This window comes from Somniosus microcephalus, chromosome 21, assembly GCF_052327205.1.
Source record: "Somniosus microcephalus isolate GS21.2 chromosome 21, FLI_Smic_1.0, whole genome shotgun sequence".
Taxonomy (NCBI): Eukaryota; Metazoa; Chordata; class Chondrichthyes; order Squaliformes; family Somniosidae; genus Somniosus; species Somniosus microcephalus.
This window is the reverse complement of record NC_141007.1, coordinates 50,488,746-50,514,955: the sequence shown is the minus strand read 5'-3', so window position 1 is coordinate 50,514,955 and position 26,210 is coordinate 50,488,746. Positions and strand designations below refer to the sequence as shown.

Sequence of the window (26,210 nt, the reverse complement as noted above, 5' to 3'; positions counted from 1 at the left end):
ACGTGTTTGTCGTGTCTAAGTGTGGGGAAAAAAAAAAGGATCACCCCAGTTGTCTACAAAAGTTAATACAATTTGGTTACAGTTCTTTCTATAACCCTGCCCTTCTGTCTCAGCTGACAAGAGCTAGTCCCAGAATAACAATGATGGTGACTGGAGACAACCATGAATGTCACAGAGAAAGAACAAAGGGAGGTGTAAAAAAAAAAGAAAAATCTGTATCACAACCTGTTTTTGGAGACTTTTAGTAATCGGAACACATTAGTAATCTGAATACAATTGCCCACAGTCAACAGTGACTACACTTCAAAGGTAATTCATGAGACGTGAAGTGTTTAAGACACCGTGAAAACATGAAGAAGCAGCTTTATAAATGGAAGTTCTTTATTTACACAAATTTCTCCTCAATCCCAACGGTTTGTCTATAAATTCACATAGGTAGCCCATTTAGGGAATATTTTGTATAAAATCGCACATGTGATTCCTTTGTCTTTTTTTTAATTGAGGCATTAGCCTGTTTGGTTCAACATCTCTGTTCAAACAGCCTAATTTCAAGGTCTTAAGTGTTTTCTGATCTTATACCCTAACACTCGATGGACCTGCAACATTATATTGCTTGGGCAATGTCAACAAGCTTAATGTTCCCAAGAAATGCTGTTAAATACATACCAATTTTCAGGAACTTCCCACAAGAATCGCTTGTCACAATCTACAACTGTTGCCAGTCCCTTGGCAGGGAGCAGTCCCATCACTCTCCCATCACTGGGGTCACGACCTGAAAATTCCATTCCCAACAGGCAGTGCTGCAGAGCTGCATCACCTAGGAAACGAGACAAAAAATTGACAGTGCAGACAGAAATGAAACACGATTCTGGATATTTGATGGAAAGTGTGCATGAGGAAAAAACCCAGAAAAACTGAACTGTACTGACAACTTAGTAAGAGTATTTGTTTTGGGAACGTAACCCTGCACTGCTCTCCCAGGCTTAGGTCCAATCATCAGTAGCATACTGAAAACCAGACCCTATGGGGGCAATGTTAACCTAACCCGCCCATCGGGAGACTGAAGGGATCGGGTGTAATGCTGATTTTACTGTGTCAGCTGTGGCTCAGTTGGTAGCATCCTCGCCTCTGAGTCAGAAGGTTGTGGGTTCAAGTCCCACTCCAGAGTCTGGAGCACAGAAATCTAGGCTGACACTCCAGGGCAGTACTGAGGGAGTGCTGCACTGTCGGAGGTGCCATATTTCGGATGAGACATTAAACCGAGGCCCCGTCTGCTCTCTCAAGTGGACGTAAAAGATCGCATGGCATAGCAGGAGAGGTATCCCCGGTGTCCTGGCCAATGTTTATCCCTCAAATCAACATCACTAAAACAGATTATCTGGTCATTATCACATTGCTGTTTGTGGGAGTTTGCTATGCACTAATTGGCTGCCACGTTTCCCACATTACAACAGTGACTACAATTCAAAAAGTATTTCATTGGCTGTAAAGCGCTTTGGGACGTCTGGTGGTCGTGAAAGGTGCTATAGGAATGCAAGTCTTTCTTTTTCTCCATTGAAGTCACTATAGAGTAATATTGGGCGGGGTGTAAAGCTGGCGTTCCACCTGATCCCGTGAGTTTCCTGACGGCAGGGTTAGGTTAAAATTACCCCTATGTCTCATTCATTTCAACAGGAAGCACAGGTCCATCCACAAACAGCTCTATGGCATTGCTCCATTTCTTTTCTGGAAATGCACAGCCATTTGGTGCAAACACAGGGCATTACATTTCCCAGTGAAACACTCTTAAATAGTATAGTGTGAATTACAGAGAATATCCAGCACAGAAACAGGCCATTCGGCCCAACCAGTCCATGCCGGATGGTTTTGGTAATGATGACAGCAGGGTGGCTCAGGCAGGTCGTGGGAGTATCCCCAAAGGGAACCACCCCCTGTAATCATATCTGTCAAAAGTAAATCCTGCAGAATGACAAGAGTAGTAGGTTTATCGGACCCAAGAAGTGCTTACATTTATTGTGGAAAAGTATTTACATAGACACCCCCCCCCCCCCCCCCCACCCTGTTATTTTGAGCATTATATTCTCTACCACTGAATCTCATTCCGTCAGTCCACCTCCATTCAGAACTTTTTTTGGGGGTTGGGGATGTTAAAGTGCAAAGAGACACAACAATGCAATCATTTTAAAGTCTACAGAGCTACATTAGAATCAGAAGGCCTTACCAGGGATGGCATCGGGTGGCAGTTTGCCAGTTGCCAGCATGATATCACGGAAGTTGAGAGATGCATAATACACCTTGCATAGCTGAATATTAGGGTCGCTGGAATGGAAGTGTTGTAGCGGCGATAAAATCCAGCGGAGAGATGAGAGGTCTCCACGGGTCAGCACATTCACGTAGGCAAACTCTGTCAGTTCCTTATTTTGGCCTGCAAGGACAAAACCCGTTTTTACAGTTTCTGATTTAATTTGAAAGCATGCGCAGTGCAGAAAGGCTGGGGCATGTTACTTGAGTAACTTGACATATTGTTCATAAGGTAAACAGTCTTTAGTGAAAAGGAAATTAAATGTTATTTCCCCCACCCCCTCATCTCTTTCCCTATCTGCTCACCATTCCTACAGTCAGTAAGTCTAGTTAGGGACTTGCTTCCGGGCCACTGTAACTGCGGCTCATCCAAGACTGGATATCAGACAAGCAGTCTAACAACACAGAGGCAGTGGAAGGGTCAAGAGGTGGAGGACAGGTAGAGATGTGGTCAGCATACATGTGGAAGCTGACCTCACGTCTGTGGATGATGTTGCCAAAGGCTAGCATGTATTTGAGGAGGGGGCCAAGGACAGATCCCTGGGGGGGACTCTGAAGTCAACAGTGCAGAGGCGGGAAGAGAAGCCATTGCTGGAGATGCTCTGGCTACGATCAGATAGGCAAGAGTGGAACCAAGCGAGGGCAAGATGCACTGTAGCAACTCGCCAAGGCTTCTTCGGCAGCACCTCCCAAACCCGCGACCTCTTCCACCTAGAACGACAAGGGCAGCAGGCGCATGGGAACACCACCACCTCCAAGTTCCCCTCCAAGTCACACACCATCCTGACTTCGAAGTATATCGCCAATCCTTCATCGTTGCTGGGTCAAAATCCTGGAACTCCCTACCTAACAGCACTGTGGAAGTACCATCACCACACGGACTTCAGCGGTTTAAGGCGGCGGCTCACCACCACCTTCTCAAGGGCAATGAGAGATGGGCAATAAATGCTGGCCTTGCCAGCGACACCCACATCCCATAAGCGAATTTAAAAAAAATCCTACGGAGCTGGACAACAGAGGAAAGGCAATGAAGGAGGATGGTATGGTCGACTGTGTCAAAGGCTGTAGAGGTTATGGAGGACAATGTGGGATAATGCACTACGGTTACAGTGACAGAGGATGTCCTTTGTGACTTTGATTAGAACAGTTTGAGTGCTGTGGCAGGGACTGAAACCTGATCGGACAGATTCAAACGTGAAATAATTGACAGGCAGGCTTCCTGCTAAATTAATAACACATTAAGGATTTACCTTTTAACTATCCTCAATCATTATAAACATTCTCATTCCAGAAAACAATCCACAATGTTCATTAATGTAAACTTCAATAGGGGCTTTAATTCTAATCTCATTTAAAAAAGAACAAACAGCCTGAGCCACTTTCATCTTCCAGAGTGTATGACATCATCTCACTAGAGCATCAAAATATGCTCAATGTCAACCGCCCTCAATGGAAACTGAAGTCCCATAATTGTTTTGGAATGATTCTTTCACCTAATCCAACACAACAAAGCAAACAAGAGGTGTCAAATATTATATACATCTGCTTTGGACTTCCACATTCTTTAAATTGTCATGGTGCTGGTCCCTCTTTTTTCCTCACCTACCTGTCCTTTTCTTCCCGATAACAACGCTAACAGATAATGCGCTATTAAAGCCCGAGCATCACTGGGGCTGTTCCTCTCACGAATAAGCTGTCAAATGAAGGCTCCAATAGGAGTCACGCTACATCAGGTGTTCCTGTCCCACCAGAATCAGCCTGTAGGAAGTTGCTACGGCAACTCAAAGATCCAATTCCACAGACTGGAAAACCAGGTTTGCCTTGGATTGTAAAGAGCTACCAAGATTTATTTTGGCCTCCTCGGTTTAGATTTATAGGGGTGCTTGGATGAGAACAAACACTTTGAGACATTCCCTCCCAGACTATGAAAGGCAAGCTCCCAAATTTCTCAATCCTGGTAGCAAAATCTTTCATTGTTGTTTCCAGCATGAAATCTTGTACACGATGCAGATGGGAGGGGACAGGTAGCTGTAGCGAGGATGAAAAATCTTAAATTGGAGAATGGTCCATTCATTTTTATGTGGAGCATAAATCTTCGTTAAACAGATTAAATTAATTTAGTGATATTTACAGACAAGAGCAATACCTTGTTGTAAGAAAAAGTGTCGGAAACTCCCCCAGTGTCCATCACGATAGACGTTCATCACCAGGTCATTGTGGAGAATGGTTTTCATGTCCTTCCCGCAAGTGTCCAGAGATGGAACAGGCGAGGACGAGATTAAATTTGTTACAAATGCACACCTGAGGGCAGATAAATGTATCTTTTTTTAATATTCATGTCTGCAGGTTAATGCTAATGTACTGAAAAACCTATCACCCCAGATAATATGGTTATAAATGTAGTTACAATCACAAGCAGCACAAGTTGGATGAACCTAAACTACCAGAATATATCTCAAACATTTTTTCTTTCAAAGTTGTTATCTGTTGTTTGGAAGCTGATTTACAGATACAGTGCTCTGCTACCGTTCATCAGTTATTAGAACGTCAGGCGAGGTGTAAAACCGGCGCGCGATTCACTCTTGCCTGTTTTTTGCCTGCCATTGAAAGTTCAAAATGAGGCCCTTGCCTTTAAAAGGTGTATGCTGGCTGTCCTCGAGTAACCCATGCATTTCTAAATGTTTGATCATTTTATTTCAAGTTACGAATTTGATGAGTTTGACAATGCATTTTGGACGACCTGGTCTATAGTTCCCTGGTTTATCCTACTCTCCCTTCTTGAGCAAAGGTGTTACACTGGCTACCCAGTCCATTGGCACAATTGGCATATTTTAGAAGGGTAGCCTTTGCTATCTCCTCTATTAGTTATTGATACGTTTAACTCTTCAATTCTGGTTTGAATACTTTGTGCATTCAGATTTATACCATCCAATCCTGGCTCCAATTTTTTGGAACATTTACCCCGATTCTTTTTCATGGTTTTCTCATTTAATTTTTTTAAAATGTTTCTCCCCCACCTACAACAATGCTTTTATCCCTCACTGTTTAATAGGCTGTTTCTTTCCCTTTCTCCTTTGGTAATATTTTCTCACTATACATTTCTGCTCAGCCTTTTGCTTCTATTCCAACAGCTGTATTCATCCTGCTCGCCCTCTCCAGTCTCAGGCCAAGACTACCCCCTCCGCAGGGACATTGGTGCCTTTCAGTTCTGTGAAGGCCATCCCTTCATGATAGAGATCGATCTCTTCCTACTCAGCTCAAACTTGTACTGTCTCAACTTACAAAATAGTCCAACTGCCACAGGAAAGACAGCCAAAGAACAACTAATGACACCACCTATTTTCCCAATGAATTAACCTCTTAAGCAATTAATAAGCGCTGCCTACATTTCAAAAGTACTTCATTGGCTGTGAAGTGCTTTGGGAACGGCATTACATAAATGCAAGATCCTCCTTCTCTTTTTCTAATATCGACTCAAACCAGCCCACAGTTAAGCCACTAAACAAGCAAGTTTAAATAGCTCCTGAATGAAAATTTCAGTAACTGTCCCAGTCACTCCCACCAATGCTAAACTCCACTCTCTCTGGCCTTTCACACTCCACTGCTCTCGTGCAGCTTTAATAAAATCCACCATTTTCATGTTTATCTGTAGAAGCTGAACGCTTCTAAAAGGCGAAATAGCATTTTAACCACTGCACAGTGGCGCCACTATGCTGTGATGTACAATTGCACACAGGGTGCACCCTCACGGGTGTTGCATTTCACTTTTCTCTAGGAACACTGTTCATTTGTTTTCTGAAACATTCTGGAGTGCAACAACTAATTGATCTGTTAAATAATTCAGCCGAGTGAATTTTCACATGATATTACCAAGAGGGTATGGGAAATTAAAAGATTATTTTTCAGTTCCAAAATATTTTCTAACTGTATACTGAAATTTGTGGTGGAGGAGTAACATAGCCCAAGAACAGCAGTTTTAACCGAGCCGGAGGAAAATGTGGCATGGGTCAAATACAAAATAGATGCCCTCAAAACAACCCGACAATACACTACCTCCCCAAACCAGCTTGACACTTTATGAATTGTTTCACTGTATCTACTTAGAAGCCCCTTAAGTGAGACTGAGATTAGTATCGACAGCACCCAGTCTCAATATGAAGTGAAGTAAAGTGGGGGGGTGGGGGGAGGGGGGGGGGGGGGGGGCGGGGTTGGGGGCACGGTCGGGGCAGCTGCATAGAAATACTTGTACTGGATGGCTGTAACAGAAGTAGTAAGCTTTTTGGAGAGCAAAAGCAGCAACATCCAGCTCCTGGAAGTGTGTCAGGTGGAAGCACCTTATCTGAGGAAGGATGTTCTTGCCATGGAGGGAGTGCAGCGAAGATTCACCAGACTGATACCTGGGATGGCAGGAATGACGTATGAGGAGAGATTGGGTCGATTGGGCTTGTACTCGCTGGAGTTTAGAAGAATGAGAGGGGATCTCATTGAAACTTATAAAATTCTAACAGGACTAGACAGACTAGATGCAGGAAGGATGTTCCCGATGGTCGGGAGTCCAGAACCAGGGGTCACAGTCTAAGGATAAGGGGTCAGCCATTTAAGACAGAGATGAGGAAGAATTTTTTCACCCAGAGAGTGGTGAACCTGTGGAATTCTCTACCACACAAGGCAGTTGAGACCAATTCATTAAATATATTCAAGAAGGAGTTAGATATATTTCTTAAAGCTAAAGGGATCAAGGGATATGGGGAGAAAGCAGGGACAGGGTACTGAATTTGGATGATCAGCCATGATCTCATTAAATGGCGGAGCGGGCTTGAGGGGCCGAATGGCCTACTCCTGCTCCTATCTTCTATGTTTCTATGAAGCACATTGTTAATGTACAGGGAAAGAGATATATAACAATAGAGAGTCTTCAAACATCATTTGTATCTACCGTCACAGGTTCTGTATCAGAAAAGGGAAATCAGTTCGAAGGTTGGGTGGCAATGGCCACAAATAGACTGGCTAAAGGACGGAGTAGATTAGTGTCCTCGTACAGTTTGGGATTGGGTGGTGCTGTTGATTATTACAGTACACGGCCCTGTTATCTTTGGGTTTGTTTGAAATCTAGCCTGCATGTAAGGCTCTTGCACAAAATGTGTTTGGACAGTCTCAAAGCAAAAAACTCCACAGCTCAGCATTAAACTGGCATTCTCACTTACACCGACAGTAATGATAGCTGGGGTAAGAAGTGAAAGCATTGACACGACTGCATTGGGACCGTTTGTCAGAGGACAGGTCAGGTTAAGATACACGAGGACGGGGTATAGGGTTGTGGTCTCTGAATTGTTCATGCTATACTTGACCTGTAGGGTGACATTTTTGGTGCTGACACAAGCGGTTTCATTCCATGGCACCCTGGAGATGCACAAGTGTACACCAAAAAGAAAATCAATAAAAACATTTAGAAAGTGCTTTCACTTCCAGGATCAGGTTCAAAGCCATCAGGGATAGAATATATTTTACAGAGGATATAGAATCCTACAGTGCAGACGGAGACCATTCGATCCATTTGGCCTGCGCTGGCTCTTTGAAAGTGCGTCCCAATTTAGTCGCACACCCCAGCTTTTTTCCCCCCTATAACCCTGCAAATTAGTCCTCTTCAAGTGCATGTCCAATTGCCTTTTGAGAGTTACTATGGAATCTGCTTCCACCACCCTGTCGGGCAGTGCGTTCCAGATCACACTGATTTCAGCTTGGCAAACTTCTAGGGAAGAATCACTTTATAAAAAAAAAAAAGCCATTCGGAAGTGTGGTACCATAAACCAGTTTCCCTACTTTTTGTCATGGATAAAAATCTCACCGTATTCTATGTCCACCAGGTTCCTGACGAAGGCAATTCACCATTCCAACAATTCCTGAATTGCCACAGTTAGTGACCATAAGCCAGACTGGCTCCTCTGAAGAGACTTCCAAGATGGCCTGCAAGAAGAAAAATAAACTTTTATAGGACCCAGCATGTCCCACACAGCATTTAGATCTTTGAATTCAGGATTGCTGATACCAATAAGTTAATTCTGGTGATTTCATTCCACTGAACAACTACTTGCGTTCATAGAATGCCTTTAACATTGAAAAATATCCCACGACGTGCCACAGAGGCGTGAGCAGATAAAATGGATGCAGAGTCAAAGTAGGAGATACTAGGAGGGGTGACCACGAAAAACTTGGGTCAAAGAAATGGATTTTAAGGAGGGTCTTAAAGGAGGAGAGGGAGCCGGTGAGGTGGAAAGGTTTAGGGAGGGAATTTCAGAGCATGAGGCTTAAGTGGCCATAAGCATGGTGCCAATGGTTGGCCGAACTTAACTCTGGAATGCTGTGATTCATAATAGAAAATAATAATGGAAAAAATTAAAAACACAAAAGAATACATGCATGAAATGATGGTTTAACACAAACTTTTGGCATTGACTAGATAGATGCACATCATGATCAAGTCCAACTTCTACAAATGGAGTTTTGATGCAATATTATAAAACAAGATTCCACTAAAATAACTTTGATGGCTCCAGTGACTTTCTCCAGTGGAGTAGCCAGCCCACAAAAACCAGGAAGGTTTGGCCTCAGGTTAGGGAGTGGGCATTTGGCTTGTGTTGCCACTCCTGATCACTGTCAGTGAGCCCTCCAAACACTGGGTAAAGACAGGACTGAGCTCAGCTGTGCCGTTCTCTGTAGTTATTCACAGTCAAAGGTCACACACGAATCCTGGTTAAGGTGCCTAAGTGCACCATCAACAAGTGTTTATATAGCAACTTTAACGGAGTAAAACATCCCAAGGCGCTTCACAGGAGTGCCATAAAACAAAATTTGGCACAGAGCCACCTAAGTAGAAATGAGGGCAGATGAGAGGTAGGTTTTAAGGAGCGTCTTAAAAGGAGGAAAGAGAGGTGGAGAGGTTTAGGGAGGAAATTCCAGAGCTTAGGGTCGAGACAGCTGAAGGTACAGCTGTAATGGTGGAGCGATTAAAATCGGGGATGCTCAAAAGGCCCGAATTAGAGCAGGGCAGAGATCTCGGAGGGTTATAGGGCTGGAGGAGATTACAGAGATAAGGGAGGAGTCAGTGCCTTCAGCAGAGGAGAGGAGGGGAAAAATAGCAAGAAATATAAAATTCCACTACAGTTGCAAATAGCCAATGTGACCACTCTGCCCCTGTCACATTTAACCTGATAAAAAGAGAGGAAGTCCAACAGTCTGCACAAATACTCTAAATTACACTGCAAGAGGTAAAGCTCTTGTTGGATATAACTGCCGTGACACCCATTTGGCTGTGAGATGCTCAGGAGGATTCAGATATTTTACTTACTTTCAGAGGCTCAATCCAGCTGAAATCTGTTGGCTGGGCAGAGAGGAAAATGGGGCTCTTTGGTTCCTCCTTTTTGTGACCCAGAAGTATTGCAGAGCCGTAGAAAGACTTCTTCATGCTAATCAGGTCCAGCGAGGCCTGGCTGAATACCTCTGCCCACTCACTCTGTTTAAAAACAAAACCAAGCAAAGACCATTAGTGTGTAAAATTATAAGTTTGCCCAAATCAACTACTAGAATTGGAGAACACACTGCATGTTTGTAGAGATTCTCACTTTCAGATTTCAAACCTGGCCTTCAACAGGAGTAAAGAAGTCTTACTCCAATTATATAGGGCCTTCGTGAGACCACACCTGGAGTAGTGTGTACAATTTTGGTCTCCTTACCTAAGGAAAGATATACGTGCCATAGAAGGAGTGCAACAAAGGTTCACGAAATTGATTCCTGGGATGGCGGGACTGTCGTAGGAGAAGAGAATGCGTAAACTAGGCCTGTATTCTCTTGAATTCAGAAGAATGAAAGAGGATCTCATTGAAGCATACAAAATTATTACAGGGCTTGATAGGGTGGATGCTAGGAGAATGTTTCCCTTGGCTGGGGAGTCTAGAACCAGGGGCCACAGCCTCAGGATAAAGGGTAGGTCATTCAGGACTGAGATGAGAAGAAATTTCTTCACACAGAGGGTGGTGAATCTTTGGAATTCTCTACCCCAGAGGGTTGTGGAGGCTCAGTCATTGGGTATATTCAAAACAGAAATTGATAGATTTCTGACTAGTAAGGGCATCAAGGGATATGGCGATAGGGCCGGTGAATGGAGTTGAGGCAGAAGATCAGCCACTGAATGGCGGAGCAGGCTTGAAGGGCTGAATGGCCTACTCTTGCTCCTATTTATTATGTTCTTAAAACCTTTTACTCAGCTCATATTAGTAAATCTGGAGAGCAATCAGTACATTTTGTAACTGAAGTTAAATTTCCCAGGGCTGTCATCCTACTGAACTCCACAAATAAACTCTAAAGCCTGCACATCTGCCAATGCACTTTATTATGGTTATGCTTATGTTAATGTATTACAAGCCAAAAGTATGTTAAATGTTTAAATGTCTTAATCTAAATGTACACTCTCGGGAGCCGCAAGCCTACATTTCATTGTACTGCACTTGTGCACTAACAATGACAATAAAAGTTGATTTGATTTGATACATAACTGAAGTAAAGAAGAAATGCCCAAATTACCATGCACACAATGTTCTCTAATATCAGTCAAAAACAATCACAACTGTATAGAACACACAAACGCCAAATGCATTAAATTTTCTGTGTATATACAAAAAATCTCCTGTGTCGTTGTTTCAGGCAAGTCAGAAGATGCACTGGACAGGAACATATTCCCAAAAAAAAACGATAAATTTATTAGCACCAATTCGTTAAAGAAGCATTTCCCCATGAACACTCAACCACAAATAACTATACATACGCATAAGCATATTGTCATAATCAGTAAATCTACAGCTTAACACATCAATATTAAAAAAGGCTAAATTTGTTTATGCTGACATTGTGCTTTATTTCTTTAGATACAATTTTGTGAAAATATCTGGGAAAAAAAGTAGGAACAGGTTTCGCATCTTAGATCGGCTGTATGCTTAAAGGATAAATATAATTAAATATTTTAACATTATTTTACCTGTGTTAGAAGCCCCTGCGATTGCTTAGGATCTTTTCCCGTGAGGAACGCAATAGTCTCGCCGAGGATTTCCCCTTTAAGAAGCGTGTGTAGTAACAAAAATCCACCACCTTTCACTGTAGCAGCCATATTGGAGACAACAGTCCGAGGGTCCTCAAAAAGGAACGCCGAACTGTTACAGACAACTAATTGAGCTTTGGCCAGATTTGAAGTGGCAGGACTCATGGGATTCCACTGATCAATGGAAACACCCATCTCCTGGAGCCGATTCTGACTGGCCGACAGCGAATCAGGGTTCAGATCAGTGGCAATATAATCAAGATCGATTATTGGCTGACTGTTCAGTAATGGGACAATGCGAGAGTACAAGTTTCCATTGCCAGCTGAGACCTAAAAGGGGGGCAAAAATAAATCAGAATATTACTATAAAAACACTAACATATGAACGTACAAAAATGTCAAGACAGTAAAAGACCAACTGGCCCATCTAGACTGTCCCATAGTGGTGATGCATCATGGTACACATTCTCTAACCCACTCAGAGCCGCTTAATCTCCTGGGAGAGGCGTAAACACAGGATCAAAATCCAGACCAATTAGCGGGGGGGCGTGCGCGTCTGGAAAATTCCTCTCCGACCCCTTTAGGCAAATCGAATTTATTCCAGGAAACCACATTGATCCCGACTTCTAAAAAGGTACTTATAAAAAGGTATATCAATTTGAATAGCAAAGTTGAACAAACTAAATATTTTTGTGGTTCAGTATGCACTATTCAGGAAATAAATCAACTAAAATGTACTTGCATTCACCATGTTTAATATTCAACAGTTTATTTAAAGGCCCTCTCTATGTTGGTTATTTATCACAGGTAAACCAGCAATGCCCAACCCGAAACAGAGTGCTGTGAGTCAGCGATGCGGAGAGTATCAATGGTGCTACTCAAACAGTAGTTATGCTGACACCGCCAAAAATTACATGGGAAAATTTCATTGTGTTTTAAAATAAAAAAGGTTAAGAGATTTTTTTAAAAAAACAATCTTCATATATTAATTTTACAATAGTACAAGACTGCAGAAAGGCAATAACCCATCTGTTGAATTCAAGATTTTTAGGACAGGCGATTATATAATTCAGTGGATTATGTAATTAAGCTCCTTCATTTAAACGAATGGACTCCCTCTCAGATCATATCTCTTCCTAAAATTTTTACAGCTGGAATACCGAAGTAATAATTATGAAAGTAAAGTAAAACATTATGGTCCTGAATTTCCTTGGGGGTGGGTGGGGGGGGGGGGTTTCCATCAAACTCCCACTGTAACTCTCGACTGGACACCAGAGGAACCCACGGTAAAATGGCAGGGACCCTGCTGCTGCAGGTCTCCGCTGTTTCCGGCCTGCCATAAGGGGCTGACTTCCACCCATTCCCTTCACGGCAATCATCAGGGAGCCAGGACCAAGAGTTCCTGCATTCTTGGCTCATTTGGAACTCCGTGTAGTACACAATGCTGATAGGTCAGGGAGATGAGATGTGCCTGCCTCCAAGGAAGCCCCACTGGGGGAGGGTTAAGGGTCCAGGCCAGGTGAGTGGGGTTGACGGGCACATGGCTGGGGTTTGAGGGGGCCTGGACAAGCCCCCTTACCCCTCCATGATGAGCAGGTGCTGGACTTTCTGGCTGCATGGGGTAGGTGGGTATCGGCAAAGTGGCACAGCTGCTCGTATGTTCATGTAAATTAAGTGCCCACACACTGACCTCAAAAGCTCCAGCAGGGCTAGAGCTGGAGGACACTGGTGGGCATGCATGGTTTGCCGATATTTGAGGCCCATGGGGGCAACTTGCGTCTTCAGGTTAGTTCTGAATGTTTTAGAACTGGTGATAGTCCCAGCTGAATCTGAAGTGCAAAAAGCACTCTTCAGTAGTGCTGGGAGTGGAAAATTGCATGTCGTGAAATTTAAAAGGATGGGAGACACTGAGTAGTGAAGCTCATGAAGGGGGAACAACAATTTAGAAAGCTCAGAGTGCAAAGAGGCATCTCAACTCATCAGCACAATTTACCAAGCTGAAGTGGCAAGGGATTAAGAAGTGCCAGACCAAAATAAAGGGGTAGGAAATCCTAGGTGCAGACATGAATCTGCCAAAAAGTGACAAGAGCATCAAACCCTGTTTGTCATAGAGTCATAACGGCAGAGAAGGAGGCCATTCGGCCCATCGAGTCCATGCCAGCTCCCTGTAGAGCAATCCAGTTGGGCCCTAAACTTAACAGTTTGATGACTGCTGCAAGAGATGGGAAGGGCTGCCCTCTGCGTCATTCCACAGCACCATCTTATAGGCTAGCATTGCAGCATGCCTGCAAGGAGATGCAACCAAGTTTCAGATCACAGTTGCCTGTACGTGCAAGCCCTCTGCTACCAGGAAGTCACAGGTGCCTTCGCAGCAGATGGCACAACTCAGCACCTTCCTCTCTGTTGGCCCAGTTGCTGACAGGACAAGTAAGTGAGCTGGGCCTAAAGAAATGGCTGGTGGCATCATGGCAGATGCAGCCAAGCAGGCGTCACTGGCTCGTGAATCACCCTGGCAGGTCTACGCAAAAACCTGAACATGATTTGGGTGCTTCTGAAGAAAATTCCAACATGGTTAGTCAGGCATTCAAATGCTGTAGCGATGCCATCGGATGTCTGGTGCTGCAGTCTGCCTTGGGAAGAGACTCGACCAGCACCATGTCTGCCAAAGTGCGATAACGCCACCTCTTTTTGCACCTCTCCAGCAGCCTGATGTGTCAGGCCTCTCCCTCCATTTAATGCCATTCCCACTGCTACCCCGGGCCTACCATGGCGGACAGGAATGAAATGGGATGGAAATCCTGGAACGTAGGAACAGGAGTAGACCATTCAGCCTCTCGAGCCAGCTCCGCCATTCAGTCAGATTGTGGCTGATCTGTACTGCAACTCCATTTGCTCGTCTTGGTTCCGTAACCTTTACCTAACAAAAAGTGTCAATCTCAGTTTTTCTCGGTGGGGAAGGAGTGGCCAGCAGCAGGGAAATTCAGATCAGGGTGGTGAGGCGGCCCATCGTTGCCTTCTTTGCTACGGCCATTCCACTTAATTCAGTTCTCGCAGTCCCTTTATACCGTGTTTGCACCTGAAATGGGGCGTATGGGTCATGGTCTTTATTTTAAAATCAAGAATTGCCACAGTGTGTTAAGAAGTACAACCAACAGTATTCTTTGTTCAATGTACTGAGCAATGCAAGGTGCATTACTAATTCGATAGGCTGTATACACATTTGGAGACCAGACATTAGATTGTGCAAACAAATAGGTGCAGATTAGATTTCATTGGGAAATCTATCTCACAAAATAACTATATTTGATTAAGCAGTTTGAATTTGCAGAGCAAATAATAGGAAACACGCAAGTACTTTGGCGTCTTGCAATTCAGCGCAGGTACTGTACGTCACTTGCAATCTTCATCACTCTACTTAGCAATTTCTCAAGGACATTACACATAGAGGGCCTTTATTCATGTACAACAAAATTACAACTCTGAAACGGTTATTCTACACATACTACACCTAGGGGTTGATTTTAACCCACGGATCGATTCAACAGCGCTTCATTCCCGCTGGCTCCTATTATACAGGAAACTTTGGTTTATCCGGAGGTTGTATGTCCGGAAACCTTGATCTACCGGCAAAAATCAGGAGCCGTTTTGTTAGGTTTTTTTTCTTCTCGTGGCTTTGTTTTCAACAGTCGGGCTCTGGAACGTCTCTCTGAAGCTGTTGCTAAGCTACAGAGACGCTTCCAAGGTATGGGCCGACTGTTTACAAGCTGTTGCTAAGCAACAGTGTTTGTTGTCAGATACGGAGATGAAAACCTCCGTATGCTTCAACATTAACTTTGTATGTCCGGCAGTTTTGATAGATCGGCAACAGCTCGGTCCCGTCGGTGCCGGATATAACAAAGTTTCCTGTAACTCCCGAGACACCCACTGGAAGCAGGCAGGTGCCTCATGAGTGCATTCAAATCGGGGTCCTATAAAATCGTTAGGAGCACGATGGGATTTTAAGCGGTGGCAATGTTCCCTTTGAGCCGGGCGGCCGTGTGGCCACGCCGTGTTCTGCAGGTACCGCGCAGCCAATGAGCGGGCTTTTAAATTGAAAAAAAAAACGTGCGCGGGCGAAACCTTGAATGGGCCGCGCAGCCCGATAAAGGGGCCGTGTGACCCAAAAACATTGAAGGGAACTTTGCTGGGCGGGTCAGTAAAACCTCCTGGGATTGGCATCCGGCACCAAATGTCTGCCAATTTTGCTGGCAGCCGTCACAAGGCATTCGTCCTGTGACATTCATCCACCACCGCCCCCCCCACTATTCCACCCTTCTAGAGTGTTACAGGATGGCTGCTACAGGGACAAGGGCTACATGGCTGATAACACCACCCCACCCCCAACCCCGCCACACCTGAACCGCTCAGGTACATTCACAACCATGGCGGTCATGCGCTATTGAAGAAAAGGTTCAGGTGCCACGATAGGCCTAGGGCCCCCACACAGAGCCCGTCACATCATTGTGGAGTGCTGCATATTGCACAACATGGCAAAACAGAGCGGGCTGCAGTTGGAGGAGGTACGGCAACACGGAGAGCCAGCATCAGACGAGCAACAATTGGGCGACGGTGAAGGAGCAGAGGAAGGCGAGCTGGGACAACGCAGTGCAGCCAGAGGGGCCAGCTGATAGATCAGCGCTGCCAGTGACCTGCTCATTCCCCTCCCCTGAAAAGTTACACAGAGCCCCTCTGCATTTACAGTCCACATTACCCCCTTCACCACTCCCTTCACCCTGCGTTAAAGAACATTGAAACCAGTCGGTCAACTTTGATATCAATGCCCGACTGAAAGTGCTGGCTCAGTAGCTATTTTGAAATGATCAAAGTACCAAATGTGATAAAGGCGACGCCAATCAAACAATGTCTGGGAGTTAAAACACCCCGAGGCTGAAATCTGGGTCAGCGAATGCACTTAGCACACACCCCACCCACTTGAAACCTGCTGGAGTTAAATTCAACCCCACACTAACTCAGTATGTATAGGCTGAACTTTCAAACAGACAAAAAAGATTTAGACTGCTTAAATAAAAAGCAGAACATTTTTGTGAAAATCCTTGACTTTGCTCAAACTGTTCTAACATGATCACCTTCACTATGATATCAGGCCATGTTATAAATTCCACTGTCAAGGTTTAACTGGCCTCTCATTGGTTCAGAAGTAGACAACTGCCATTTGTGGTAAGTGTCAGTCAATTTTACTGAATATAAAATATTCTGAAGTCCACTGTCCATTAATATCTTTGGAAGCATTACATTCAAGTGCTATTACAGCACTCAGTATTGGCAGATTGTCTCAATTATTTAGCATCAATATTCTCAGGTACTCTGGTCATCAACCATAGGGAACATCTGGACCTGGCTGAAAAGGGGAGGGAGCAAAAAGCTAACACCATCAAATCAATCAATCAGTAAATAGTTAAATAACAAACTCTCAGCATAGCATTTAAGTGCTTCTGCTGTGAAATAATAGTTGTAAATTGCCACCAGTACACATGCAACCTTCTTTATCTAAATGACACATGCCCTGAAGAGTGGAATTTATCACTGCTATCAAAGCCTCTTTGTGATTGGCTAGAAACATTATTTAGAGGGAGTATTGCTACTCTCTCTCAAAGTAGATAAATCTTTCCAATACCTCAATTATTCTGGAGACCAAGAACAATCAGATTTCCCTTCTCAACCACAAATCATTTCCTCCATTCTCAGTTCTGATAATAATTGTAAGAAACTCATGGACTTCATTTCAAATATTGAGGTCATTCCCCTCACCACCCACTCCCCCACCCCCAGCCCAGCTACTCACTCCTCTTGCCCTATACGTGCTGACATCATCAACTTCTTCCTATTCTGTGGCATCATCCTAACCCCATTCAAAACTGCTGTCATCAGCCCCACCTTCAAGCTCTTGGTTTTCTCCAACTACAACCCTATCGCCAACCTGCCTTTTCTCTCCAGCCATGCCATGAGCACAACTCTTATGAATTAATTTGCTATGTGTGACAGTGATAAGTGAGTTTCTGAATTTAAGGTAGATAATGTTCACAACCTCACCCTTGTCCACCAGATCACCTCATCAAAGAACTCTAGTAAATTGGTCAGACATGAACTATCCCTTCTGAGCCCAATCCTTTTCCTGACCTCTAGCCCAAACCCAGGGTACGATGCAGTCATGAAGGTATTTTATAAGATATAATTATACATAAACTTAGCTAGACAAAGGGAAATCATGCCTTTACCTCTATAATCTTCATCTTCTTGCTTGTGGTGTTTTCCAGGGTGACATCAAGACAGATTTTCAATGCTGGGCTATCTAGTAACCCATTCAGTAACTCATCTTCGTGCAAGCAATCCTTTTCCCTCTCCACTGTCTGCTGCAGTTCTGACCAGAGGTTCCCATTCAGGTCTAGACCACACAGTTCATTGAGCATGTGCAGAAGTCCTTTCTCCGAGCCAGTGGTTCCAGTAGAGGCATTAATACCAGTAGGTAGGCCAGAGAAAGAAAGCTTCAGCCCATGATTGGACAACTTGTCCTGCAGCTTCTGCACAAAACCTTAAAAAAAAACAGCAGATGTTTAAAAAAAACAGATGTTTGATTTAAAATCAGAGACAGTGGGAATGAAAGTTTCTGCTTTTAAAATGAGCACATTTCTAAAGTAGGATCAGAGGTGGCAAAAGGCTTTTGTGCCAATACGTTGCAGCACGTCTGATTTTGGACAAGTCATCACCAGAAGCACAGAGTGGCGGCCAGGCATTTCCCCACGTGAAAAAAAGCAGTCAACTCTGACTAGTGCGCTTCTCGCCTCATACTGGCCAGTCACTCAGTAGCATCACGAGGGGCCTGGAAGTACAATTCTTGTACTGTGGAGTGATGCGTAGCCCAAGGAAATATAGGCCCAGAAATTCGGGTCCCCATGGGCGAGTATGCGCTGGGTACTCACCCGTTGGCCCAACGAAAAAGTGCTGGTTTCGTGCATGCACTGCGCATGAAACCGGAACTTCCGTTCCCTTAAAGGAAGGGGTTCACAGATCGAACGCTTGCGCCGGAGAGGCAGCACGTACGCCTGGAACTTCCGTTTTTTTTGCAGGTTTCTCCAGGAGGGCAAGTCTCCAGGAGTTACACTTTTAAAAACCAGTCGCAAGGCCTGCTTTTAACAAGGTAAGTGGTGAATTAAGTAAAATTAGAACATTTTTCCACAGGTTTATTATTTTTAAATACTTTAAAGGTAAGTTTTTAGCCCCGTTAGAAACTGTAATTAATTTTTTCAAAAATTTAAATTATTGTTTAAAATAGTTATTTTATGAAACTTAGTTATTTTAAAAATGTGATTTAAAAAAAAAATTTGAAGTTTTAGTTATGTTTTGGGGCTGATTTGTATTTATAGTTTTGACAGCTCTTCCTGTCAAATTTATGAATGGGCATTCCCTGCTACCATTGGCTCCCCATGGCCCACGTGATCCCAGGGGACGCTTTGAACTAACTGCGCCCCTGGGATACGCAAGCAGTTGGAGGAGGTCCAGGATCGGAATCCCACGCGGGCCCACAGCTCAACGGCCGGCGCGCTAGGTAAGTGCAGGTCGGGGGCTTGCACCCGCGGGAAGCCCCCGACCCGAATTTCTGGGCCATTAATATTAACACAAGGGGTCGGCGGGGGGTGGCTGTAAGCAATAGATGTAGAAATGAGACTGCAGTCTGCACAAAGTTATTGCTGAACTTTGATTCCTTTAGTGGCAATGCTGACAAAATACAATATTTTATTAAAACCAAACAGAAATATTAAATCTCAGAATAGCTGCTCACCTTTGCACTGTGCTAGGCAGGAGCGGAGTTTCTCGCTACCGCTCAGACAGTCATTCTCAAAGTATGGGCTGAAGTGGAACTCTTGCAAAGTAGGCAGGGTCTGCTGCTGCTGGCGGCGCGGAGCTGCTGTCGCATGTAACCCGCTGATCTGGACTCCTCCCGCCACAATGTTGTCAAGACAACGATTCACAATGACATCCACAGCTGCGGAGGAGCAGGCAGAGAGAAAAGCACAGTGAAATGAGTATGTTTAGAAATAATGAAACATAGAATAGAAAAACAGGAGCAGGAGTAGGCCATTCGGCCCTTCGAGCCTGCGCCACAATTCAATATGATCATGGCTGATCCTCTATCTCAATACCATATTCCCGTTCTCTCCCCATACCCCTTGATGCCTTTTGTGTCTAGAAATCTATCTCCTTCTTAAATATATTCAGTGACTTGGCCTCCACAGCCTTCTGTGGTAGAGAATTCCACAGATTCACCACCCTCCGAGTGAAGAAATTTCTCCTCATCTCAGTCCTAAATGTTCTACCCTTATCCTGAGACTGTGGCCCCTCGTTCTAGACCCCCCCAGCCAGGGGAAACATCCTCCCTGCATCCAGTCTGTCTAGCCCTGTCAGAATTTTAGACGTTTCAATGAGATCCCCACTCATTCTTCTAAACTCTAGTGACTACAGGCCTAGTCGACCCAATCTCTCCTCATACGACAGTCCTGCCATCCCAGGAATCAGTCTGGTGAACCTTTGCTGCACTCCCTCTATGGCAAGTATATCCTTTCTTGGGTAAGGAGACCAAAGAAATAAGGAACCTCATGCTTTACTAGCAGTAGTGAGCCAAAGCTCTGCATTGGTTTCAAAATACCGACCTAGCATTCGGCAGACTCAGTTCTTTATGCTATATGTAAATGCTGAAATGTTCAGCAGTTTTTGCTGCTCTGTATTAATGCGTAGACGTAAATGAATGTTTTTAAAGTGGCTTTAATTGAAGCTTTGCCACGTCTTGTGAATTTTAATAAAAAATGTGCTGAAGTGCTATATTTGCATATAAAGAAAGTCAGAAAGATGTATTATTACACATGTAGTACAGAAATGCAATCTAAAGATAGGTGAATGCAAACATCAAGGCATTATGTCAAATCTCCATAAACGGAAGCAAAACTGGGCTTCTGGAGATTAGCATTTAGGAGCAAAAAACTTTGTACTTTTAAAACCTGATACTTTTAAAAGGTGTGGTCTGTTGGTAGATGTACAATAGCGTGAAAGATTCCAGCAATTTGGATACTTTTAGAGCATAATGTTTTGCAAGTATTTAACTTCCAAGTTTTGATTAATTTAAAGCTTGATGTTACCGTGCACATTTGCAAAACAAATGAACTATAGCTCATCAGCTGCCACCGCTGACAAACACAAGTCAAAGATTATATATACACACACCTCGATCACATAACAGCCCGCAGCTTTTTGAAGGTCAGTCAAATATTCAAATCTTGCACTATCAAATTTGGCATAGTGTCTTCTACAAACCTTTTTTGTTATCCTTGTACTCTTGGATCTTCTCCTCATGAAGTTGTGGGTCAATGCACACCGAGCGGATGCGTGTTGGTATTCGCAAGCTGCGTCCAGGCAGTCCGACCACAATCATCTGCAACATGGTATCCAAAAGCGTCACCCAGTTCCCGGACCACAGCAACTTTCCTTTATCTCCTAGCGTATGAAAGGCAAAAATTATTATGTATACATGTATTTAACTATATTACAATATACAAACAAACAGTTTCCCTCATGTTATGTGTTGGATGTGCTAATTTAGAAAGCATAAAACTAAAGTCTTAATACAGCACTTACCAGCATTATTAGATTCTAAGATTCCCTGGAAGTTTTTTCCATATTCATACCCTCGTAGACGTAGCTCTTTGTAAATGTCCCCCGGAGAAAGACGGAACTTTGTCTCTGTATCTTCAAACTCTGAGTTTTTCTTTATCTGGCTTCTGAAGTCATTTAGGGCCGTTTCTTCCAAAAGAGACACTTTCCCTGTAATTAATAACATTGCATATGTACATAAAATGAAATTCATGGCAAATAGCCCCTGCAATATTTGAATAACCTAATCTTTTTCATTTTAAAAAAACATCTGCATGGCTCAGTGCGTTCTTGTCCTCATGTGACAAATTGAACATTGTTAATAACAACTCTGCTAAGCATTGCTTTTCTTAGACAATATATTCACAAACAACGACATTTAAAAAAAACCAATTCCGTTTAGTCTAAAGTACACAACATGTGATACAAGTAACAGAAGTTGCAAAATGGATTCCTAAAATTATACAATTATCATTTGGCCACAAACCAACTCCTGAGCAAATACACCTTTAAGCTTCACAGCCAGTTATTTCTCTCTATATCTCTTCTTCTTAGGCAATCCCTCGGAACCGAGGATGACTTGCTTCCACACTAAAAATGAGTTCTCAGGTGACTGATGGGTTCAATGCGGGACCTACAGTCTGGTTGATGAACCAGCTCATAAATTATAGAAACATTGACTTATGAAAAAAAAAATCATCTGGTAATGGTGCAGGCCCAGCCACATAATTCACTGCAGTTTATGAAGTCTTATGTTATTAAATTAGTAATGTTGTTGTCCTACATCACAGATACTACTTTCAAATTCAAACTAAAAGTGTCAACTGTGGCTCAGTGGGTAGCACTCTCGCCTCTGAGTCAGAAGGTTGTGGGTTCAAGTCCCACTCCAGGGACTTGAGCACATAATCTAGGCTGACACTCCAGTGCAGTACTGGGGGAGTGCTGCCTGTTAAACCGAGGCTCTCTCAAGTGGACGTAAAAGATCCCATGGCATTATTTCGAAGAAGAGCAGGGGAGTTATCCCCGGTGTCCTGGTCAATATTTATCCCTCAATCAACATGACTAAAAAAAATTATCTGGTCATTATCACATTGCTGTTTGTGGGAGCTTGCCGTTTGCAAATTGGCTGCCGCGTTTCTCACATTACAACAGTGACTACACTTCAAAAATATTTCATTGGCTTTGGGACGTCCGGTGGTCGTGAAAGGCGCTATAGAAATGCAAGTCTTTCTTTCTTTTAAAAACCTTCATGTGAAATAAGTGAGTCTTCATAACAATAACGAGGAGACGTTTATCAACAGCAAAAATCAAAGGATAGCACAGAGGCAAGTGTCTTTGGGGTAGATTTTAAATTTCACAGCCAGTAGCAATTGGCCGCACGTTAATACACTTCGTGGGGTTAATGGACAACCAATCCGCTAGTTTACCGCCAAGCGGCGAAAGTTAAAATCTACCCGTGTCTCTAAGCCTTAGACCAGGAAGATGCCAGGTTTGATCATCAACTTGTGTTAGTTAGCTAATCTCAGCCAGGCAGCATTTGACATTCTGGACTTGGTGGTAATGGTGATTAGGGATGGGAAAACTTGGCTCAGTTTCTTATTCCTGAACACAGAGTGACCCATACTAGGAGGGTACGGACTGTCGATGAGGACACGAATATGGCCAACCGTCATAGCTTCAACATTCAGATCACCTGCCAGAGCTCACCATCCATGCTTTCACAGGAATAATGGTCACTTTGGTGAGGTACTGAAGGGCGAGCACCACCTGGGAACTGTACCCTACTGAAGGATTCAATGCCTTCAATAGAAACCCCCTGCTGCCCTTTTTTTTTATTCGTTCCTGGGATGTGGGCGTCACTGGCAAGGCCAGCATTTATTGCCCATCCCTAATTGCCCTTGAGAAGGTGGTGGCAGTGAGCCACCTTCTTGAACCGCTGCAGTCCGTGCAGTGAAGGTACTCCCACAGTGCTTTTAGGGAGGGAGTTCCAGGATTTTGACCCAGAGACGATGAAGGATCGACAATGGGCCAGAAATTCGTGAACGGGGCTTGCCGCGCGTGCAAGGTCCCGATTTGCACTTACCCGACGCACCTGCCGATCACCTCCAGGGACGCCTGGAATTCCATTTTGAATCTGAAGAATCCCGGGCAGCGTTTGACGTCATGCCGCCCAGGAGTGCAGCCAGCGCGAAGCCTGTAGCGCGCTGTGCAACTGAGACACGCCCCTTGAGGTCTCAGTTTAACAGGACACGCCCCCAATGTTTCTGCCAAGCTGCTAAGCATTTTTACATGCAAAGCAGCAGTTTAAATAGGTTTTTGGAAGTTTTTTGAAGCTTTTGGTAACTTATAAACTTTTAAAAACGTTTACATTATTTTGAAGAATCTGAAGTAGTTTTAAACAGAATTAAAGCAATTTAAAGACTTTTAAAAGCCCTAAAAGATTTTTTTTAATTCCATTTATTTATTTAGCAATGTCGTCGTCATACGTGTCTTCACACTGTTCCCTTTGGGGAACTGTATGAAGTGGTGGAAGGATTTATGGCCATGATTAACGCTCATTCCGTGACCGTAACCATCTTTGAACCAGCCATTAGGGCAGTTAGTCCTATGGCGGGAGGGTTTTACGGGCTCCCACAAGCTATACAAGGAGGGGGGGCCACCCACACCCACGGACGCAAATATCCCACTGGATGTCAACCCAGAATTTAGAGCCGGAGCTCCGACTCCACTTGCCGGGACTGTCTGGAGCGGGGTTCGAAACCCTACCCTGATCTGGCCCAGCGGCGGGGATCCTACCGCTATGCCAAAGGCCCAATCCGATTAGCAACGTGAAATGGCTGGAATGAGCACAATTCACGGCATTAAAAGAACTCACAATTGAACTGATGATGACCTCAGCAATCTCCTCAAGGAGGTGGAGGCGCAGCGCCTGCTCATCATTGGTAATGAGAAGTCAAAGGCGCCGCAAAAAGGGCAGATGATAGCTTGGTCTTTCAAGTGGCAGCATAGGGCTCCAGTCACGGGGAGGGAGAAGGCGCAGGAAACGTATGGGTGTCACCTTTTGTGTGGAGTGGGCCTTTTGCGTAGCAGTAAGCATCCCCGCCGCTGGGCCAGAAGGAGTAGGGTTTCGAACCCCACTCCAGACAGTCCCGGCAAGTGGAGTCGGAGCTCCAACTATAAATTCTGGGTGGACATCCAGCGGGATACTTGCGTCCGTGGGTGTGGGTGGCCCCCCCCCCCCTCAGATGGGTTGTGGGAGCCCGTAAAACCCTCACGCCATAGGACTAACCACCCTAATGGCTGGTTCAAAGATGGTTACGGTCACGGAATGAGCGTTAATCACGACCATAAATCCTTCCACCACTTCATATAGTTCCCGAAAGGGAACAGTGTGAGGATACGTACGACGATGACCTCTTGCGCAATGCACCTCCTTGGACCCTCAGTCGCAGATGCGAGGGGGCAAATCGTGCAATTGTTAAATTTTTCATTTTATTGACATGTAAAATGTTGGCCCAGTAATTCCCTTCCAAATGCGCGAGTACGGTCGGGGTACTTATGCGTCTGGCCGGAGGAAATGCCGGTTTTCAGCATGCACAGTGCATGTGGGGAAAACCGGCATTTCCTGTCCTCTGAACGAAGGGGTTCAGAGGCAGAACGCGTGCGAGTGCACAGGCAGCGCGTGCGCAGTAAAATTCGCCGCTTTCATTCATGCTTTCAGTGGAGGTCAAGTCCTTACAACTTACACATGAAAAAAGCATGGGTACAGTTGCTCCAGAGGCTGCGGAGGAAGATATTTCTTATCGTGGAGCTTCTGAAAGTATGTATGTCTGTATATATTCCTTTGCGTGTTATGTATATATTCCTTTACTTATGTGTATGAATGTATTATTTAATTATGACTTTCAGAGAAAGTAACTTATTGGAAAATCATAATTAAAAACATGTGTATGAATGTATAAGTAAAGGAATATAAAACATACATACATATACGTAAAGGAATATATGCGGACATACATACATAATTACTTATTACTGATGAAAAGTTTCTTTCTTAAAAGTGCTGGAAATGTTACATTACTCATTTTAGAACACTCATTTTCACATTCAATTCACACAGCCACAATTGCTCCTTCTACCTACCGTTCTGAAAACCCGTTTAAAAAAAAAAAAAAATTTAAACTTTAAAACTTACTTAAAATTTCTTAAAATAACTTCCCTCCCTTTCCCAAACAAAAATATTGCCTTTCAGAAGCTCCACGATAAAATATATCTTCCTCCGCAGCCTTGGAACAACTTTACACATGCTTTTTTCAAGTGTAACTTGTAAGGGCTTGCCCTCACTGAATCCATGAATGAAATCTACGAAGTTCACTGCGCAAGCGCTGCCTGTGCAGTCGCACGCGCTGTGCCTATGAACCCCTTCGTTCCGAGGTCTGGAAATGCCGGCGTTCCCCGCATGCGCTGTGCATGCTGAACGCCGGCATTTCCAACGGCCAGATGCATGAGTACCCAAACCGTACTCACGCATTTGGTCACGAATTTCTGGCCCATTATATTTCTATGTCAGGATGGGGTGTGACTTGGAGGGGAACTTGCAGGTGATGGTGTTCCTATAAGCCTGCTGCCCTTGTCCTTCTAGGTGGTTGAGGTTGCAGGTCTGGGAGATGCTGTCGAAGAAATCTTAGGGAGTTGCTGCAGTGCATCTTGTAGTTGGTACACACTGCAGCCACGGAGTGCTGGTGGTGGAGGGAGTGAATGTTTAAGGTGGTGGATGAGGTGCCAATCAAGTGGGCTGCTTTGTCCTGGATGGTATCGAGTTTCTTGAGTGTTGTTGGAGCTGCACTCATCCAGGCAAGTGAAGAGTATTCCATCACACTCCTAACTTTTGCCTTGTAGGTGGTGGAAAGGCTTTGGGGAGTCAGGAGGTGAGACACTCACCACAGAATACCCAGCTTCTGACATGCTTTTGTAGCCACAGTATTTATGTAGCTGGTCCAGTTTCTGGTCAATGGTGATCACCAGGATGTTGATGGTGGGGGATTCGGCGATGGTAATCGCAATGTCAATGTGGAGGTAGCTAGACTCTCTCTTGTTGGAGATGGTCATTGCCTGGCACTTG

General features: G+C 44.2%; 1 protein-coding gene across 2 annotated transcripts in view; it reads right to left on the bottom strand.

Annotated features, from left to right (window-relative positions):
- The window catches only part of fasn (fatty acid synthase), a 92,366-nt gene that overhangs the window by 26,129 nt on the left and 40,027 nt on the right, over positions 1-26,210 (bottom strand). For both annotated transcript variants that reach the window (XM_085963589.1, XM_085963590.1), the window contains exons 19-28: positions 21,074-21,259; positions 20,753-20,932; positions 19,227-19,430; positions 17,665-17,978; positions 11,330-11,719; positions 9,647-9,811; positions 8,147-8,265; positions 4,448-4,602; positions 2,222-2,425; positions 667-817 (exon numbers count right to left, since the gene is read on the bottom strand). In XM_085963589.1, the coding sequence (XP_085819715.1) occupies positions 667-817; positions 2,222-2,425; positions 4,448-4,602; positions 8,147-8,265; positions 9,647-9,811; positions 11,330-11,719; positions 17,665-17,978; positions 19,227-19,430; positions 20,753-20,932; positions 21,074-21,259 (2,068 nt within the window). The remainder of the gene's footprint in view (positions 1-666; positions 818-2,221; positions 2,426-4,447; positions 4,603-8,146; positions 8,266-9,646; positions 9,812-11,329; positions 11,720-17,664; positions 17,979-19,226; positions 19,431-20,752; positions 20,933-21,073; positions 21,260-26,210) is intronic.